The sequence below is a fragment of the Danio rerio genome, chromosome 7 (genome assembly GCF_052040795.2).
Source record: "Danio rerio strain M-AB ecotype USA chromosome 7, GRCz13ab, whole genome shotgun sequence".
In the NCBI taxonomy this organism is placed as follows: domain Eukaryota; kingdom Metazoa; phylum Chordata; class Actinopteri; order Cypriniformes; family Danionidae; genus Danio; species Danio rerio.
The window spans coordinates 2958581-2979351 of record NC_141027.1 but is presented as its reverse complement, the minus strand read 5'-3'; the positions used below and the strand labels follow the sequence as shown (position 1 = coordinate 2979351).

Here is a 20771-nt window from a genome sequence, read left to right as displayed (position 1 = left end):
CGGGAAGAAGGGAACACCCCTCTAGTCGGTCCGGCCGCGGAGCTGGAGGATAAATCATCTCCAACCCACGGCCGAAGCAGCCCGGGAAAGCACGGCTAACATGTCCGTTTTAGGATCCATTTGACAGCGCTCACCAGCCCGAAGGGGGCGAGGGGTCTGGATCATCAATGGACAATGAAAGCCCACCCTCCGATGCCGCGGTGGACGTCTGGTCTCCGGTGTCATCAGAGGTAAGGGCTACCATCTGTAAGACGGATCGCTTCCCCCTCCCGAAGCTTGGATGGAGCGCTTAGAGGAGCGGGAGGTCCGCGGGCCCGTGGGCGACGGATTATCACTCGCTGAACCCTCAGATCTGCAAGAGTGCCCGCTGGAGAGCAGGGGACAACTAGGGTGGTTCGCCCTTTTGCAAAGGCTAGCTGCGATCTTTACTGCGCAACAGTCATGGCATCGCAATGACGACATGAACACGACTGTGTTGCTCTTTCTGTGGAGTTTGCAACTTTATACGCACCGCTCTGGAGGACCGGACCCAAAGAACGCAGGGCAAGGGAGAACCCCAGCTCGACTGTCTGCCACTGCGTGTACACACTCTGGACCGGGAGAATGCTCTCGTTCGCTCGGTATCGCTGAATCACAGCAGGAGGAACCCTCATCGACTCTCTCAGAAAGTTTCTGAAGCGAAAAGGATGGCGTTTGCTCGCTCCAGGTGTGCTTGTATGCTGGGATAATTGGCAATGAAGCACACCTGTGCAAGCTTACGCTGCCAATTCATTTAATTCATTGGCCCGTTCAATACTCTTTCAGACAAGCGGCTTCTGAACCGAATCCTCCCATACGTGGATTTCAAATCAAATCCACTGTATAGCACTGAAGTTCCCCAAGCAAAGGGGAACTCAGAGCAGAGTTCTCAGGGAAGAGTTCTCAGAGCAGAGTTCTCAGGGTGGAGAGTTGTTTCAGTTCTGCAAAACATGTCTTTGTTCTGCTAAACACAAAGAAATACATTTGTGCAGTTGCACACAGTCTTTGATCACGTGTTACATTCATTATCTATTTTGTCAGGGTAGAGAGTTATTCTATGCTGTAGTGTAGTTTGTGGAATAGCTTATAAGTGATAATCTGGTGCAATAAGGCCTCCTCCCAGAAAACTTCAGAGAAATTCAATTGAAATTCTGATTCCCAGTCCATCTTAATCTTATTTAATCAATAAGTCTTAATCTTAATCAACAGCTTCTGATAAACCCGTCAGGTTTTATTATGCAATAATTGTGACGCATCTGTTCAGCTTTTTCATCTTGTGCTTTCATGTGTTGCAGTTCTTCATTTTTAACAGTTCAGTTCACATCCAGAAAAAACTGGTTTCATTTTTGCTTGCTAAATTACATCAGATCACATCCATAATCCAACTTACTATAGACTATGTTTTTTGAACATTTATTGCAGAATTCTGTATATTTTTAAAGGGTTTCTGAGATTGTATCTTGCAGCTATAGATAGATGGAAGATTGATTTAATGTCCGGTTCAGCAGCTTCATTTAAAACAGAACTAAAACTAAAATTGAACAGCAGAAACTAGTTCTCCTTCCCATCAGGAACTACAGTAAGAGTTGGTGTCTAGAGATACTTTGGCAATGGCTAGATGACCAATCAAAAATAGAAACATGTTATACCTCGCACATGTAATGCCAATAAGGGAGAGACATTTTTTTATATCGCCTGTTATTTTTAGGAAATCATATGACTATTATAAAACAGTAAACAATGTACAACTTATGCACAAACCAAAGACCAACGTGATTATTATTATTATTTTTTTTTTTTCATTCAGTTTTAAAAGGCACAAAGTTTTATTCAGCTTTATGCTTTATTCTTTATTTTGCTGGATCTATATACATGTAACTAGGCTACGGTATCAAAAACTATTATTTGCTCACTGTAGACCTGTGCTATATGATTTGTTTCATTTTTAGTAAAGGTTATGTTTTTGTCTACATTCTTTTGGTTTGGCTAAAACATTTTTGTTGATGATGCAGGCGGTGTTTGGTTGAATGTCTGCTGTCTGGATGTTTGCCTGAAATGATCATTTCTAACTATGATGTCTCACTTGTTGCTAGCTGTGAATGGTGGCAAAACACTCTATCCTGTAATCTGAGTTTGAAGTTTTGATTTTTATGAAGAAGTTTGTAGATTTTTCTAAACCTTTCTTCAAAAAAGGCTTGTGCATGAATTCAGAATGTGTGTCTCTTTATCTAATTTAACTAGTTTTATTTGAAATTTACAATTTATTTATGATCCCTCTTTATTCTCCTCTCTTTGTTCTTACATTCAATAAATGTTTTCCCTTGTCATGTGCTGCTTCTGTTTGAAAACAGTAGATATTGATAATGATGAAAGATTGTGTGTTTAATTAGTAAAGAGCAGGGCTATTCAATTAGTTTGTCATGGGGGTCAGTTCATGACAAGCATCCCAAACGAAGGGCTGGAGAGATTTGACTTGCAATATGAGTGATGACGTAACTGCATATAAGAGCCCATTTGCTTTATTTTTGCTCCCAAGTTGGCTTTTTCTTCATTAAAATGTTAATATATTGTATCTTAAAACTACATAACATCAGTGCATTGTACAATAGGCTTTTTTTTAATTATTATTATTTATTACAAACATTCAAATGTTGTATTTCAGAGCACAACAAAAGCAGTGCATTGCTTAAGTAGGCTTCTTTTGCATTCAGACTCATTCATATGTTCTTTTTTAACTGCATAACAATTATAGATCCAACAATTATAGATTTTGGTTGTACGATTTTATAGTTTTGTTTATGTTTATTATTTTTCATATTTCATAACTTGACTTTTCCAAGTAAAGTCAGGACATAATTTTACATTAACATATTGTGAGTTCATAAAGGTTAAATTAAGCATGAACTAATGAGGAAATGTATACATTAATTAACAATCAATCATGTACTAACAAGTAATTAAGGTGGCTGTTATTCACACATGAACACATGTGGCTCATGTTGTGGTTAAAGTTAGTTCATGATTAGCTCATGCATTTACTTATTAATTGTTCATAATAAAGTAATGTTTAGTTTAGATATTAATACAAAGAGCCCATATTATGGGTTTTTGAAAATTCCCCTCCATGTAGTGTGTAACACAGCTCTAAGTGAAGTGAAGTATCCAGCTAAGGCTTAAATCTGTAAGAGTACAGTGTTTAAAACGGTTGATTCATCTATAAAAGAGTCGACTCATAGTGCTTCAAACGAGTCGCCTTGATACCGAGTCATTAGGTGTTTCGCCATGACGTATGAACGAAACTAAGTTATTCACGTGCACGCGCAAACCCGGGAGATTTCAAACCTGAGGCCCCGCCCTCTGACGCAGAAACCCAGACACACACACACACCCACAAACACACGCACACAAACATGCCGGTGGATTGAAGTCACACTGCAGATGGATATATTGAGTTTCTACCCAAAGATGAAACCTCAGCATAATAACCAAGCAGTTGGAAACTACTGGAAACTTCTGCAAACTACATGCTACAAAGAATACTTCATCTGCGTTTGTTAAAGGAAGGATCAGTAAAAAGTAACTAACTGATGGACGTCAGGATGGATTTTTCTTCCTCCATTTCTCAAGTGTAAGTACGTGCGATTAAAGTTGTTGCCTCGTTGACTCTAGCTTGCAAATGTTTTTAGTTGTGATCTGTTACTTGTAACCGTGTGTACTGTATCAGGTTAACTGGCTATATTCTCTTATCGCGTGCAAAGTCACATTAAAAACGCGACGCGTGCTGCTTTGTTTATGGAGCTCCGTGGTAGAGGTCTGCATACCCGCGGCTGTCCCCGCGCCAGATTTCTGCGGCGCGGGAATAAATTTCCGAATAAATCGCGGGAGCGGTCGGTAACGGGTTTAAATTGGGACGAGAGCGGGCAGTCTAGCAATATCACAGATATTGCTATGCGAATGAGAAAGAGAGAGAGAGCTTTGCTTGTGTGTGTGCTTGGTGCTTGTGTGTGTTAGTGCGCACGCGAGCGTATGAGAGAGAGAGAGAGAGAGAGAGAGAGAGAGAGAGAGAACATTGTGTGTGTGTGCTTGGTGCTGTGTGTGTGTTTATACAGACAGCTTGGCTGTCTGGACTGTATAGCTGGATGATTTTTGGTTTTGTTCTACCCCGCTCTTTAGCGGGATCCGTCGCGGCGGGCAGAAAACGGGGCGGGTCGGGCACCTGGACAACAAATTCTTCATATAAGCGGGAGCGGTCGGGTTCAGGCTAAACCTGGCGGGTGCGGGCGGAAGCGGGAGCGTTGTCGTCCAGAGATGTGTGTGTGGCAGCTAAAGTCTACGCCTACACTATCGAGCGTGTATGAACTGTGATTACTTTTTATATTGCTGATTAGCTATTGGGCATTTCACTCTCTGACTGAAGGCAGTCGACCAATCGCAACAGACTGTCATTAGTCCAATCAGCGCAGATTAGCTTGGCGCTAAGGAGGGGTTTGGGAACAAATGAATCACTGGACGATTCATACGGGAGTCGCTGGCATAATTAGGTAAAAATAAATGCAGATTATAAGACCATGAAAGTGTTTTTTGACCTTGCATGCATATTAAACTGTTGTTGGAGACCCTTACAACCAAGATATGACCCTATTTCATCTATAATATTGGCTCGTTAAAGATTTGCAGGTTCAATATAAACAGGATAAGATTGGCTCAGTTCAAGCAAAGATAATAGAGAAAGTATGTTCCGAATTCTGATATTTTCTTACAGTAGTAGATATATCCACTTGGGAAATGGTAGGACCTACATATTTTTTAACTATATATAAAGTTATAGTTATTATTAAAATAAATAAAGTTATATATATATTAATAAAACGTATGCAATCTGCACCGCCGAAATTAAAGTACAAAGACCGACACCTGCTGGTTCAAAGAGAAAACTTATTGATATGAACTTTTTAGATCTCTTACAATTACAATTTGTGTACAATTTGTGTATAATAATATTGCAGAATATGTGACTTTAAAAAAAAGAAATAATACATTAATGCAGTCATAAACATGTTTTGACAATATGCTAGTGATTATGCTTCACAAAAGTTGCAGATGCCTTTACCAATATCAAAATGCTTTTGTAAACATCCAGTTATTCCATACAGCGATTAAAAACCCGGCTACTGTGATAAAGAAAATCTTCTCTAAATGTAGAACTAAATACATTGATTTGCATTGAAATACATGATGAATACTCTCGACACATGAAAGTGTAAAGCCTGCAGCTCACAACAAATGTGGAAGGTTATTGCTTATCATATTTAACAAGCCGTTTACTGCTAATTTGATGTAATTTTGCTTACATGGATAATTGAATATTAATCAGATGATGTCATTACGCTGCTGTGCCGTCAGCCAATCATTGCATTGCTGATCATGATTTCGAGAATCGATAGATCTGTCCTTCACAACACACGCAGCGATCTCAGATCAGTTTATCCAGACATTCTAATCTGATTCGAGAACTTGTTTGAAGAACCAAATTAGCGAGAGATCAGTTATCAAAATTAAAAGATCCAGGATCTGCCAAATGATTTAGATCATTTAAGGAAGGTACGAAGAACAGACCCCTGGTCTGCTGTCTTGCGGTAGCTTTAAAGCCATGTGTTATAGTCATGTGATAGGGGCTTGACGAATAAGGGAAGGATACGCAATGACACAAAAGCCCCAATCAGGTAGCGAATCTCAGCAGCCCCGCCTCCGTTTTCAGATGTCTCCGTTTTCCCCCATCCACACTAAGAATGAAAACGGCCTCTCCAGCAATTTCAAAACGCTCCATTTTTGGCATTCAAGAACTCCGGTGTAGTGTGGATGGATGGCGTAACCGTAGCAAAACTTATGCGTTTTAAAACTAAAATGCATTAGTGTAAACGGGGCCTAAGACTATGTTGACGCTTTAACACATTCTCAGGCTGCAGTGTGTTTAGTGTTATCAGTCCAATATTTGAATCTCTCTGGCAGATGTCAGAACACATTCATTCTAATGATTCTGTTAATGTTGATAATGTTTGTTCTGTTATGTTAATGCTATTTGGTGCTAACAGCTGTATACAGATGAAGTCATAATTACTCGCCCTCCTTTGAATAGTTTTTTGCTTTTTTAAATATTTCCCAAATGATGTTTAATGGAGCAAGGAAGTGTTCAGAGTATGTCTGATAATTTTTTTTTTTTTTCTGGAGAAAGTCTTATTTGTATTATTTCGGCTAGAATAAAAGCAGTTTTTGATTCTTTAACAACCATTTTAAGGTCAAAATTATTAGCCCCTTTAAGCTTACTTCTACAGAACAAACCATCATTATATAATAACTTACCTAATTACCCTAACCTGCCTAGTTAACCCAATTAACCTAGTTAAGCCTTTAAATGTCACTTTAAGCTGTATTTATATGAAGTGTCTTGAAGAATATCTAGTCTAATATTTTTTACTGTCATCATGGCAAAGAGAAAATAAATCAGTTATTAGAGATGAGTTATTAAAACTATTATGATTAGAAATGTGTTGAGAAAATCTCTCCGTTAAACAGAAAATGGGAAAAAAATAAACAGCCACAAAGAAACTCAACACAGAGTTAACAACATTAACACCTACTGCCATCTAGCTTTTTGGAAGTTTTATTGCCAAACAACACAAACAGCACACCCAAGTATAAATGCTATACTCCTGAGGCTGGCGCTGTGGCTCACGCCAATCATTTGACGCAGAAGTATAAATCAGCCTTAACCTGCTGCTATTAAGTTAGCTTGTCTGAGGCATAGGTCTCAAACTGGATTCCTGGAGGGCCGCAGCTCAGCACAGTTTTGCTCCAGCCCTAACCAAACACACTTGATCCAAATAATCAAGGCGTTCAAGACTACTAAAGACTATTAAGCTGGTGTGAGTTGTAGGTGGTTGGAGCTAATTATGCAGAGCTGTGGCCCTCCAGGAATTGAGTTTGAGACCACTGGTCTAAGGTGTACAATCTGAAGAGTAGTGTGCTTTATCTTACTGACCAGCAGATGGCAATAAAATACAGAAATACTCAGCATAATGAATGCAGTATAAAGAATTACTCATTCAGCTATTGAAAAAGAAAATTTAACTTTTCATTCAGATTGTAATTTTCTACAGCTAAATTTATAAATAGCCCTTCAAATTATCGTTTTGACTTGTTTGAAAATAAAAAGTGCATTTCAGTATTAATCAAAATATGTTCAAATCTGAAAACATAATTCTTCACTTAACAGAACTTAAAGTACTTTAAATAAAAGACACAGTAGTTCCATGGTTTTCAGTTTATAAAGAGAAAAGAAAGTGAATTCAAGTTCTCCAATAGTATCTGGATGTAGTCTTTTTGATGCAAGCTGAGATTGCATCGCTGTCAGACACAGTGCACTCAATGGAGTGAGTAGGGATGGGGTTAGGTGAGCGCATTAAAAAGCATTGGATGCAGCTTAGATTGCACTGCACCAGGTCTGCATCCAAACCCATCTCAAACACTAATCATTAAAACAAAAAGACATTCAGTTTGCATCTACATCCACATACATGAACTCATTTTACACCTTAAATGCTCATTACTGTAATCAACAACAGCTTAATCAACAAAATGGAATGGAAAAGTTAATGGAAATTAAGCATATGAAGTTTTCAGTGTAACTGCTGAGACTTTTAACATGATGTATGGTATTTTTATGATATTGGCATGAGAATATTTAAGTAGTGTTTAATAGTACATAAACGTCCAGAGTAAATAAGTGTTTCAAACTAATACAATTGCTAAACAATTATAAAATACAATTTGTACACTGTAAAACACATTAAATGAAGGTAACTCAAACCATTTGAGGAAACGGATTGCTACAACCATTTGAGTTAAAAGCCTAATCTATATTAGTGCTTAATTCATATAAGTTGAAGTAATGAGTAGGCCCACATGGAATCTGTGTGCAGATTTTTAGGCCATCATTAATTCTGTTTATTTACTTGAGTAAGTGTGTGTACATCTAAATTTATTCAGTTTTTTTATTAAGTTCAGTAAAATTATTGACTAATATGAAAATGTTCATCTGATTTATGTACAATGCCGTTTGTACAGTCATATTTTCTGTCTTTTAGTAGAGATATTATATGAGAGACTTGCTTTGTTTACCAAATAATGTGAATCTGATTGGATTTGCATTTTAAACATTAAATAAAAGTTAATAAGGTATTATTTTTTATTTCACATATTAAGGTTTTAGTTATGATACTCCCAAAATAATTCCGCTGAGATTTTTACCAAAATTCTCAGCAGAAATAGCAAAAAACGTCCGCAGATTACGTATGGCCCTAGTAATGAGGTATTTAATTAACTCATTACCTTCAACACTGAGTTCAAAACTCTTTTCAAATGAGCAGAAATAACTTTCAGTACATTTTGAGTAAACTACACTCATTTCATTTGATAAAGCTGACTGTTGGGTTTTACAGTCTAACAATCAACATGTCTGGTTATGTTTTCTCATTCTTTTTCACTCAACAGCACACATGCTGCAGATGATGTGACAATAAAAGTGATTTGATTTGATTTAAGTGTGTCATATCATAAATTCAACAATGTTATCACGTCTATTAAACAGCTTTTGATTAAAATGAGTCTTTATACATTATCTAAGATGTGTAAATGCTTTACAGTAGTTGTCACTGTCAGTTTAGTGAACTGATTTTAACAAATGGAGCTTTGTTGTAAAGTGTTAACAAACAATAATTAAAGATTCAGAACATTTACAAACAATAACTTACGTGTGTCATACTGTATAGAAAATTAAGTAATTTAATAAAATCACTTGTCGGTTTTACAGAATGCTGTTCATTAATCTAAAGTATTATTAATCTATTTTACTCTTGTAATAATTATTATGGTTTTATTATTTAGTATTTCCTTGATGGATCATCATCTGCTCTGCTTTTTCATCTTTTGTCATCCGGTCCTTTCACATTTGTTGCTCTTATTCATTTTCATCAGTTATACGACTGACAAACTGCTTCCATGTTCGCTTGCTGAAATCCATCAGATGATGTACAGCTCCTGTGTTTTTCTGCTCTTCTCCAGTTTTCTTCAGCTCCTCCAGCTTCTTCACCCATTCCTCATTTCCCTCTTCCTCCTTCAGTCTGGGAATCAGGAAATCCAGATGCTGAAGAGTGAAAGCGCTGTCTGCTTTTAGTGCGATGTCACAGAGTCTCATGATGCTGATATAAGCTTCATGCAGTGGTTTTGACTTTTTAGATTTATTGTTCTCCAGATCTCTGATCAGTTTATATTCTATCTCTGTTTTACACCGATACTCTTTCATGATTTCTTCATATTCCTTTTTGGTATTTTCATATATTTTCTTATCAAAGCTGATTCCTGGTTTTTGTTTACTGACTTCATGTTGCTGTTGAAGCTTATTAAATGTCATAGTAACTTCCTCTGTCTTGGTCACATACTTTTTGTTCTCTCTGACGTGTTTGCTGTAATGACACTTTCCTGAACACACAGTGCAGTAGCCATTTTTCATGACATAACACAATTGGAGATTATCAGAAGAGACCCAAGAGCAGCCCCATTCATGGCAGTTTTCCTCACAGACGGAGCAGCAGGTTGCTTTGCTGTTCCACAGTGGTTTATTCACAATGGGAACTTTTTCTTTGACAACTTCATTAACTGTAAACTGAAAGTTTTTATGGTTTATAATCTTCTCTCTGTTCTCTTTAAGAGCTTTCCGAATCTGAGTCAGTTCATCAGTTGTTTTCTCCTTCTCATGAATTCGCTCTTTCAGATTACAGACACAGGCGTCAAGTCTTGTTCTCTCCTTCATAACCTCTAAAGTCATCTGAACACTTTTTCTGTTCTTCTCTTCCAGGATTTTGAAGAACTCATTGATGCTTCTCTCTCCCATTTCCCAGGCTGACCTAAACATATGCTCATACACATCATCCTTTTTCTCTTTCTGTCGGTTGTTGAACAAGAAGTGAACAGGTTTTCCTCTGCTGTCTCTTCTGCAGGGTATTTCTGCTTTCTCAATGGCATTGAGAGCATCTGCTGGTGGTCCTCCATCTGAATAACTGAGCAGAAACACTATGTTGTTCTCGATATCTCTACCAAACAGAGACAGAACTGAGTGAAAGATGTAAAGCTCTTTTCCAGAGAGTCGATTCTGAGACGCCTTCATCACAAAACACACTGTGTCAATATAATGAACTCCATCCTCATCTGCAAATAATCTGCTCAGATATTCTGCAATCTCTCCATCTTTTTCGAATCCTTTAGTGTGTCCGTAACTTGGAGTGTCGATGATGGTCAGAGATGTTGGGTTTTCTTTAACAAACACCTCATAAACTGTGATCTCAGAGGTCTGGGATTGGGTTTGATCTCTCTGTTCTTCTTCTTCAGTGATTTGATAAAACTCTTGATCCTCAAACTTCACTCCCAGTAAGTGGTTGATCATGGTGTTAATGAGTGTTGTTTTCCCAGTGCCGGTTTCGCCCACCATCAGAAGGACTTTGTTCTGTTTGTTTCTGTCCATTTCTCCAAAAGTCCACTGTCTGAGCTTTTTATTGTTCCCATCAATGTATTTTCTTTCAGTGTTCAGCTGGTAAACTGCTGGAGGACCTTCATTAATGAGGGTGACATCATGACCTGATCTGCAAAACAGATTTAATGATCAATCAGCTTGCTATTGGTATACTATGTTTATTTCTACTATATTTTTCAGCAAGTTTTTCTACATTTCCAATATGTCCACAAGGTTTATGTACATGATTTATATCAACTATAGATCTAGGTTCTCCTGTGTGTACAGTAGTGTATATGTAAGAATATATAAATTATAGAGCAGGATATGTTAGATGCACAAGCTTATATGCCCTTAATGTCTTATTTACATGCTTATGTTTGTTTACATGTGCAATGTTGTGTGCATGACATTTAAGTTCTTTGTAAGTGTATACATATGGTAGAATGGCAGTAAAGTTCACTTGACTTTACTTAATAATTATCATTTTGGCAGCTAATAGAAACGAAGGAAGAAAATCTTACCGCTTCGCAACAGGTCCATTCCCACCACCTGTAACAATTTTAACAATTAAACTTTATAATTAATATTAACTAACTTTAAAAGGCAATTATTTATTATTTTTTTACAATAGTTTGTTTCTCTGAACACAAAAAAAAGTGTTTTGTCACAATAGAAAATGTAGACTTTTCACGGACTTTGAAAATGAGGAGGATCAATATTACGATGATCAGTGCTGTCGTCACTGGAGCCTGAGTTTCTGTAATGTTGAGCCATCTGTGGAAAACATTTCACTGCTTTTAGATATCCATCACTTTGATGATTTGGGAATTACCTTTTAAAAAAATAAGCAATGTTTTGTTGAAAACAATTTATTGATAATATGTGTTTTTAACAACATAGTTCATCCTTCACTGACAGTTTGACAACTTTAGACAGCTTAATTGAGGTATCCCTATAATATATACATATATATATATATATATATATATATATATATATATATATATATATATATATATATATATATATATATATATATATATATATATATATATACATATTAAGGATAGGAATATTAAAAGATAACTATGATAGTAATTAATAATAATTAATAATTCCTTACATTTATATAGCGCTTTTCTGGGCACTCAAAGCGCTTTACACAGTGGGGGGAATCTCCTCATCTACCACCAGTGTGCAGCATCCACCTGGATGACGCGACGGCAGCCATTTTTGCGCCAGACCACACACCACACACCAGCTGATTGGTGGAGAGGAGACAGTGATGCAGCCAATTGAATATGGGGATGGTTAGGAGGCCATGTTGGACAGAGGCCAGTGGGCAGATTTGGCCAGGATGCCGGGGTTAAACCCCTACTCTTTTCGAAGGACATCCTGGGATTTTTAACAACCACAGAGAGTCGGGACCTCGGTTTAACGTCTCATCCGAAAGACGGCGCTCACTGAGCAGTATAGCGTCCCCGTCACTATACTGGGGCATTAGGACCCACACAGACCGCAGGTTGGGCGCCCCCTGCTGGCCTCACTAGCACCACTTCCGGCAGCAACCTAGCTTTCCCATATGGTCTCCCATCCAGGTACTGACCGGGCGCAGCCCTGCTTAGCTTCAGTGGGCGACCATGTGAGAGTTGCAGAGAGCTAGCTGCCGGCCAAGTCATTGTCCCTAAGTTATTTGCATCTGTAAAAAATGATTTGCACACTTTGCTTATATTGTTTCCTGTAGTCTGTGGCTGAATTTTTGTACCCTTTCAAGTCTGGAACTCCAACATTATGTTGAAAACATTATGGAGAATCGCCAGATGACCAATCACTCTGAAAAGTAAGAAAATGCCCCAATGAATCTCTAGGAGTTGGCAGACAAGCTCCTTTACAGGTGTGGCTTATTATTCATTGAAGTATTAAAGAAGCACCTGGAGAAGCCTCGGTCAGACTTCAATTCAGAGCCAACACAATGAAAAAAAAGACACACCCGGCTACAGAGACCTACTAGAGCTCTAGTTTTGCATCCAGCGGGTGAATGACGTATTTGGCTGTGTTTGAGCTGAGCACTTCTCTAATCCCTCACGGCGAGGGCATGACTGTTGCGCAGCTAAGATCGCGTTGCTTCCTGCAGCATGGTGAGCACTTGGACAGGTCTGAAGATTTCAGTAGGGGCTAATCCATTGATTCTATCTGGTCCACAGACCTCCCACTCCTCCATGGTGTGCTCCATCCAAGCTTTGGGTGCGAGTGGTGCGTGTCAGGGTTTTGCCCCTTGTTATTTTAGTTTTTCTTGTAATGTCCTTTTTTGTCCACTAGATGTTGTCATTTCATGCTTTTTCTTTTTGTATTTATAAACATTGTCATTGGTTTCACATGTGCCTTGTTTAGTTTCTTGTATTTATGTAGTCTCATTTTTATCTGTGTTTTGCTCAGTTATTGTGGATCCAAGCTTGTGAGTCATTCCTTTGTAAAGCCTCCTGGTTGTTATGGTAATCTCTGTTAGTTAGTTCCATGTCAATTAAGGAGAAAATATGTTCTACAAGATTTCAATGAAGAAAAAGCAAGAAGAATAAGGAAACATTACTTATTGTATCCGGTTCATCCTAAGGCTAAAGAAGTAGTATTTAAAATTTGAAATGACATATACCCATCTAATAATTTTTTATTTGAAAAATTTAACTGGGGAAACAATTCATGCTGTTTTTGTGAGAAAGATATTGAAAGTGTAGAACATATGTTTTTTTCACTGTGAAGTTATAAAACATTTTTGGATGGAATTTCAAACTGGCTGCATTACAAACAGATACAAATACACTCTTTAACTGTGGTCTCAATCAAAGTTGGTATATTTTTGAAGGACAAAGATCTAGACTTTTTGGTAAACAATCTAATTATTCTAGCTAAACACTTCATTCATAGATGTAAATTTGTAAAGGTGAAACCCCATTTCAATGGATGGAAGAATGATTTGAAGATGCTCGTAAGGTCTCTACACTTCATGAGGAACAAAAATGCCCGAAAACTTTCACATGCCTTGAACTCGTTTCTATTACTTGATTAAGACTCTCACGCCCCTCCTTTTTATTTAATTGTATTTATTTTATTTATTTTTAATTTTTTTGTGTGTTTGTTATGTTCCTAGTAATATACTTTTATATCAACACTAACACTATAAGTATTAGATTGTTGTATATGCCGTAATGGTTTGTACTTGAACGTATAATAATAATAATAATTTAAAAAAAGCTCTGTGAGTTTTTTGAGTTCAACTATTCTGGAGTTTGTTTTTTGCCTTTTTTGAGTTTTGTATTTTTGGATATTGGAAGACTGCTTTATGCCTTACTTTACTTTTATCTCTTATTGAAGATTTTTTTGTCAGCAATACATTTCCACAAAGAAGCAAGTTGCCTTCTGTTGTTTGGGTTCATCGACTCCCAGTAGGTTTGTGACTCACCTCTCATGCCAGAGACCCAGGTTCTATCCCAACCCTAACAGGTGGTTCAGGACATAGAATCCAATATGATAGTGCTACATGGGGGCCAGAAAGAAAGAGGTAAACACTCAAGCCCCATCCCCTTGTATAGAGGGAACCTTTCTCTGCCCAATCCTTTCTTTCGCCCTCACCACCCCGGACCACCAGATATACAGGTATGTGACATTGACAAAGCTCGCTTTCCCAGGTGAGCCTATTTGGCAACACTGTCAGAAACTTTACCCAGAAGTTCTCTTGCAGAGAAAGAGCAGACAAATGTGTTGGGCCAAATCATCTTCTGGCGACTCAACAAGGGTGTCCTGCTGCAGCTTCTACATCAGCTCTTCCATCACAGCATCTTGCTGCTGGCCTCTAGGCAGATAGCACCCAAGTTTTTAATAAAAGAGAATTTTCCTTTTTTCTGAATGTGAAAGATTGGGTGTTGCCAGATTGGCACGCACTACATTCCAACTTGCATTCTCATCGCACATGACCATACGTTTGGAGTGTGATAGGGAACACTATACGTCCTCCTACAACTCCAGCCCCTCATTGAATCCTGGGAGGGGAGTGAGAGCCAGCCTCTTTGTTCTAGTTCTCTGCCCTACAGCAGAGCACTCCCATCCGGGACTGTCCCAGCACGAGTATGCCTATGATCATTCTGATATTGCAATTCATACAGGCTCTGTTAGCTTGTTTACTGCTGTCCAGCCTGTCAAGATGGATCATTCAGACGATCAGACTCTGCTATGCGATTCAATTCACTAGACAGCCTCCAAAGTTCAGAGGGTTGCATTTCACTTTGTTTTGTGTCTTACAGCCCATACTTCATCATAGCCAAAACGAGTGGTGGGCTACGACCAATCCTAGATCTGCACATTCTGAACCACTATCTGTACAAGATGCTGTTTAGAATGCTCACACAGAAATGCAGCAATGGATTGGTTTGCATCCATAGACCTGAAGGACACATATTTCCATTTCTCTATTTTCCCTCATCACAGACCTTTCCTCTGGTTTGTGTTCTTCCCGTTGAGCTCTCTCTATGCAGATTTTCACTCAACCTGCAGATGGTGCCCTGGCGCATTTCTGGCTCTCGGGCATCCGTTTTTTTCTATTATCCTGACGATTGACATATTTTAGGTCAGTGTTGGGTTCAATTGATTGTGCACAGGGACAGGGTGCTTCAGCACCTCAACCTATTGGGGCTTTAGGTCAACGAGAGAAAAGCAAGCTCTCCCCGGTGCGGAGTATCTCTTTTCTTGACATGGAGCTGGCATGTGCAATGAGCTACACTGGGCAGCTGCATTGGCATGTCATAACCTGAAGTTGTGGACTGTGTTTCTTTCTCTTCACTGATTTGAGTCTAGAGGGCAAACTCATGTAGGTGAGGATGAACAATATGGCTACAGTATGAGTAGTAATTAGTAGTATACACTCCTAACTGTGGCCTAACTGGACCTGGGTTTCGGTACTGAGTTTCATACTCCTCGTGACGCCCCCTTTCTTGCAAATTGCCTCTGAGAAAGGACCTTCTTTTCCCAGAATAGGGTATTATGTCTAAATCCATGTGGTTTTAGAACACAGTATGTGGCGTCTAAACTGTCTCTCAAGTATGTTCTGTCTACACCGCTGCTGTGTGAACATGACCTACTGTATCACAACCCCAGGAAAAAATGAGGAGAGGCAGGGATTGAAGTCTTTAAGTCGATCACAGATTCATTGATTCACCATAGGAAATATGGAAAATATTTATGCTGTGTAATTTAAATAAGACATCAGGGCTGGACTGGGACAAAAAAATCGGCGGTGGCATTTTGGGCCGGAGCGGCCCACTACATCAATCAAAATGCTCCCCATCTGTGCACGCCCTTGAATATGCTAACTAACTCCCATTCTATAAAAGCACAAAAGCCATATATAGGAAATAACAAGAGTTGACTTCTTAAAAACTTAATTTCTATTTATTTATTATTATAATAAAATTATAATCCACACTGGAAGTCCATCATGTGGGTGCCTGTGTGTTTTGAGGGAGCCTAATAAATAATGAACTTAAAAACTGCCTGCTGACGCACACAGTTAATGTTGATTAATAAAATAAAGAAAAATTACAAAAGCCATGTGTCAGAGACCCTTAAAAAATGTTTACCTCAACAATGAAACATCAAATTTAGCTGAAAGATTTTACATTGTCAATCAAATAAACTTAAACTATTAAAGAAATGCAACAAATATTAGTTTGGGCAGAACTACAAAACTAAATGTAAAAAAAGTTGCTTAAGTTGCACACTAGTTTGCTCATGTATAAATATCATTATAATAACCATATTGTTTAAATATTATTGTCACTATAAGCCTACATCATACTGACGATCAAAAACACTGTCATGATATCTCATGCGCTTGTCTTCTGACCGACTGCATCTTAAAATACATGACTGACACCCCTCATAGAGCTTGAGAAGCGGACATTCTTTATCATTTGTAAAACAAAGCCTTGCAGGTTAAGGAAACAGCATGGGAGGAAGTTGCAGCGGGCCGTGGTGCAGATTAAAAGTAAAAAAAAAATAGTATATTTATATGGACAGATAGGTAACTAGATAGAATAGACATGAATATTTTGATCTGTGCTCCGCTGCACGATGCAGAGTTCAGACGCAAAAGGCAAATGCCTGCTCGCCGCTTCTGCTCTCTCCCGCACGTATTTTGACAAATGCACACCTACGTTGCAAGCTTACACAGTGCCCAAAATGGAAGTTTGTGATTGGGTTAGCCCAATGTCAATAAATAAAAGAACCAATGGGCTGCAGATTATGTCACACAGCCGCTCTGTCCGGAAAAGAAACATCTTACTTGCAGAGCGTGACAGCTCACAGGATCGTCAATCACTTAGGCAGAAAAACATGATAGTCTGCTGAGTGTTTTATGGGCCGATCAGATCATGAGAAGATGATCAGCCTGGCCCAAAAAATACGTCGGGCCAGCCGGAAACTGCCCGGTCTACATGGGAACGCAAGATCGCTAAGGAACGCATATGGAGTAACAGCCAGTGTGTGTTTCTTAGTGCTTTAAAGGCTGCTTTCACACCTGTGAATCGATTCAGTTGTTCCGAAACAGAGATTACAATTGTTACATTGTTGCTCTTTGCTCTTGGAGCGGTTCGCTTTCACACTGCAAAGTTTCTAATCGGATCAAAAGAGCTAAAACAAGTCACGTGCGAGTAAACTCTCCTTACATTGGTCAGAGTGTCAGGGTTTATTTTGCAGTGTCCCGCTAAGCTGTCAGGAGAGGTGGTGGTTTGGTGGTGATTGACAGGGTGCGCGCGCGCGATGTGTCTGAGGAGAGACACGGTGGGGAGGGGTGAGAAGGGTGCACGACGATACCTATTTGATGACCGGAAGGGAGACGCGAGATTACCGGGAGATCATCACTCGTTTGCGGGCATCCGGAGACTCGCGAAACTTCCCGCCCTACTCATAATTCTCTCTTCATATAGCCGTATGCCTATTAAATATCCATAAAACACTGTGATATAACCGCGCTCGGATCGGATCGCTTTCTCACTGCAATCGAACCGCTCCAGGGTTCTTTCAATCGAGCCGAGACCACCTCATTCAAGCGATCTCGGAGCGATTACTTTGGCGCAGAACAGAGCGCGATTGCCCTGTTCACATATGACAAACGAACCGCGCTAACTGGTCAAACGAGACACGTTCCGAAACAAAACTGTAAGTGTGAAAGCACCCATAGACATGTCACAGGTATGCAGAGGCGGACTTAACCAATAAGCAAGTAAGCAGCCGCTTAGGGCCCTGGGGATTTAGGAGATCCGACCAATGCCAAGAAGCCTATATCATATAGCTATTTTATACATTTTCTATCATATGTTCTAAAATCTGTCTATAACTTACTGATTTTAAGGCTATTACTTATTTTCAAAACCAGGGGCCCGATGAATAATGGAACATTCCTTCCATACTGCACATGCGCAAAGTGTAAGCGCAGCGATCAAATACACTGCCAGTCAGTGTTTCAAATTTAGTGACCTTTCAGATCCCCATAACCAAATTTTCAAAAAAGTGACTAACGAATGTTTTTAAGTTTAACTGGAGATTTGAGACTCTCATGTGTCCATGCCAATCCTAAAGTTACTCTTCACGACGAGCTACGGGTGATGTCGTCGGTCTCTATCCTGCCTCAGTGCACTCAAGGCAGCCAAGTGCCACACAGCCGTCTCTCGCACCTGCAGCATTGAGGGCAGATCATTCTTCTTCATACCGACGGCAAATGTTTTAGAACCGCGAGCATGAGGTTTTGGTATAGTCAAACCGTTTTAAAGGTAATAACTTAAATGGGCCATCTATTATGTTCTTGCTGTTGATCACAATCACAGAGATTTTAGTGTCACCTGTATATATATATAAATAAATATCACAACTATTTGGCCATTTAAAGAAACTTCTCAAACTCAGCTGCTGTGAGATTTTTGCAACTGTACACAGCGGTGACAAAGAGGAGACAAAACAAGGGCCATCGCCATCAGCTGGACAGGAGTGGGAATTACAGTTAGCTACAAATTACAATAGATCCCCTTCAGCTTAATCCGTCAAAATGACGGATCACCTTCAGATGTTTCCATCACTGCTGAAAAAAAAAAAAATATATATATATATATATATATCCGGAAAATATTCGGATAACACGACCTCTGATATATTTAACATTCCTGCCCGATTCCTGTTAACCATATCTGGCTCGAGTCTGTGTGTAGAGTCCGGGCCGCTTCTGGCAAGGACTCTCCAGTGTGGCAGCAGAACGTGGCTTCAGCCTCCAGAACAAATTTAAAACTGTCACGAGAAGTCGACTTTCCGAGGCAAAGACACTGAATTTAATGACAACTGCTTCTGCATCAGTTCTCAGTTCAGGTGGACCCAGGAGGAAGATATGAGTTAGGACAAATAGGAGTTTTTATTCGTTTGTCAAATAAATAAATGAATAGTTTAGCTTTTATGCTCGTCGTGCAAGTTCATTATTAAAATATGAATGAAAAAAGCAATTAGAAAATATGCAAATTAATTGACAGTCAATAAAAGGTTATAACGGAATTTTTGCAAAAAGAAAGTCTAACAAGACCTCTAATATATGTATATATATATATATATATATATATATATATATATATATATATATATATATATATATATGCCAGGGCCTCGTACCTGAAATTGCTTAGGGCCCCCAAATCACGAAGTCAGCCCCTGCAGGTATGTTTTTCATCTGTAAATGTTACAAAATAATGCAAACATTTCTATTTGTCTGTCAGTAGTGGGCAAGTGGATGAGCGCAGCTCTGTGCATGTGCACTTCACAGTGTGCAAAATGATAATTCTGAGTAAATAATGCTCAATAATTCTCATTGGCTTTTCATTTGATGTCAATCACTCTCAATGGCAGAGCGATGATAACTAAACGCTATTGGCTTTTTTATAGAGGCAAAGGCTCCTCTATATCTCACCCTCTTCTCAAGTTTCAGTTGATATTGCATCAAACATTGAATATAAAAAAGATGGACATTTGAAAGCACTTCACTAGACCTTTAAAATCAAATGAGTCATTGGATGTTTTTTAAAGCAATTTTAAAATGAAAAACAATAATAAATAAATAAATTAAGAGCAGTTGTATTGATTTTATTGTTCTGTTTTGCTATTTGTTTAGGTAAAAATAAAAGGTAAAGCTGTCATAAAACCAAATAGAAAAGCTGCATGGCTATAATAGTGACGTTTATGTGAGAGAATTATTCCTTTTAGTAAGCTTTAGAATAACTGAGCTTAGCTTGACATTCAAAGGAATAAAATCAATCATTTATTTATTTTTTTATTTAATATTATTACTTACTATGATTTAACCTCTGCTTAAAATGGCAAATGCTGCTTTTCAAGGCTGTTTTGTTTCTGATAAACACTTCTGTGATGCATATATTTATATTATGTGTAGGAAAATTATTATTTTCACACCAATACTTTATAACAAACAAGAAAACATTAATAGTATTGCAGCAAGCATATCTTACCTTATTTTAAAGACTTTGTTCTTGTCAGGAATCTTTCTCATTTGCTGGTCCTGTGTTGAACACTGAACTCACTTTGTATGTGTCAGTTTAGTTGAGTTCTTGGTTAATAATTCTCAAACTCATCAGATTTCTGGACTCTGAATTAGAAATAAAAATCTGGCCCAGTGTGGTCATGAAAATGTAAATAAACTGCCTGTTAATGTTTAATACTTTGCATTTATATGATTGTGTAACTGATATTAATCATGTATAAAATGAATTAAAAGTTTGTTCATTTTAAAACAAAACAGGAACATAAATTCTGCTAAAAGAAACAGTATATGTGACTCAGAAGCTAAGTTTTTTCAATTACAAAAAAATGATTATGTTTATTATTATTTTTACCGAACACCTGGATAACAAGGCTTTTAAGGAAAGAATAGGGTTGTACCCCGAGACATTGCTGAGCAGTAACTAAAGTATTCCTTTGTGGTCCTACGGGTTGTCTAACTGGTTGCCATTGTCAGGGTGTCATTGTCAAATAATTAGCCCCCCTGTTTATTTTATTCCCCAGTTTCTGTTAAACAGAGAGCAGATTTCTTCAACACATTTCTAATCATAATAGTGTTAATAACTCATCTCTAATAACTGATTTATTT

The 20771-nt window shown here is 38.3% G+C and overlaps 1 protein-coding gene and 1 long non-coding RNA gene across 15 annotated transcripts; both read right to left on the bottom strand.

The window, feature by feature from the left end:
* Positions 1–767: 767 nt before the first annotated feature.
* LOC147842918 (uncharacterized) lies at positions 768–4053 on the bottom strand. The gene is made up of 3 exons (XR_015495371.1): positions 3306–4053; positions 1740–3232; positions 768–1667 (listed from the first exon to the last, which is right to left on the bottom strand). It is a non-coding gene; the product is annotated as an uncharacterized LOC147842918 (long non-coding RNA).
* Positions 4054–6663: 2610 nt separating this feature from the next.
* On the bottom strand, positions 6664–20277 carry LOC101885844 (uncharacterized). Of its 14 annotated transcripts, none has more exons than XR_015495179.1 (5): positions 20134–20277; positions 11281–11359; positions 11107–11134; positions 7010–10712; positions 6664–6853 (listed from the first exon to the last, which is right to left on the bottom strand). XR_015495179.1 is itself a non-coding variant. In XM_087260324.1 (5 exons), exons 3-5 carry the CDS (start codon positions 11357–11359, stop codon positions 9035–9037), a joined length of 1785 nt encoding a protein of 594 aa, XP_087116450.1. In that variant the 5' UTR covers positions 19283–19340; positions 20134–20214; the 3' UTR covers positions 6664–9034. The 14 variants fall into 14 exon arrangements, 12 of the variants coding, with proteins under 12 accessions (XP_087116450.1, XP_087116454.1, XP_087116453.1 ...); XR_015495180.1 differs by having other exon boundaries at positions 6664–6839; positions 7025–10712; XM_087260324.1 differs by adding an exon at positions 19283–19340 and having other exon boundaries at positions 6664–10712; positions 20134–20214.
* Positions 20278–20771: the final 494 nt, after the last annotated feature.

Excerpts from the sequence above, each read along its gene's own strand:
- LOC101885844 (XM_087260321.1), bottom strand. The coding sequence starts at position 20,174 with ATGAGAAAGATTCCTGACAAGAACAAAGTCTTTAAAATAAG. Across the intron at positions 11,360-20,133 it reads AACAAAGTCTTTAAAATAAG|ATGGCTCAACATTACAGAAA; the intron begins GTAAGATATGCT and ends TGTTTTCCACAG. Across the intron at positions 11,135-11,280 it reads TGATCCTCCTCATTTTCAAA|GTGGTGGGAATGGACCTGTT; the intron begins GTCCGTGAAAAG and ends AAATTGTTACAG.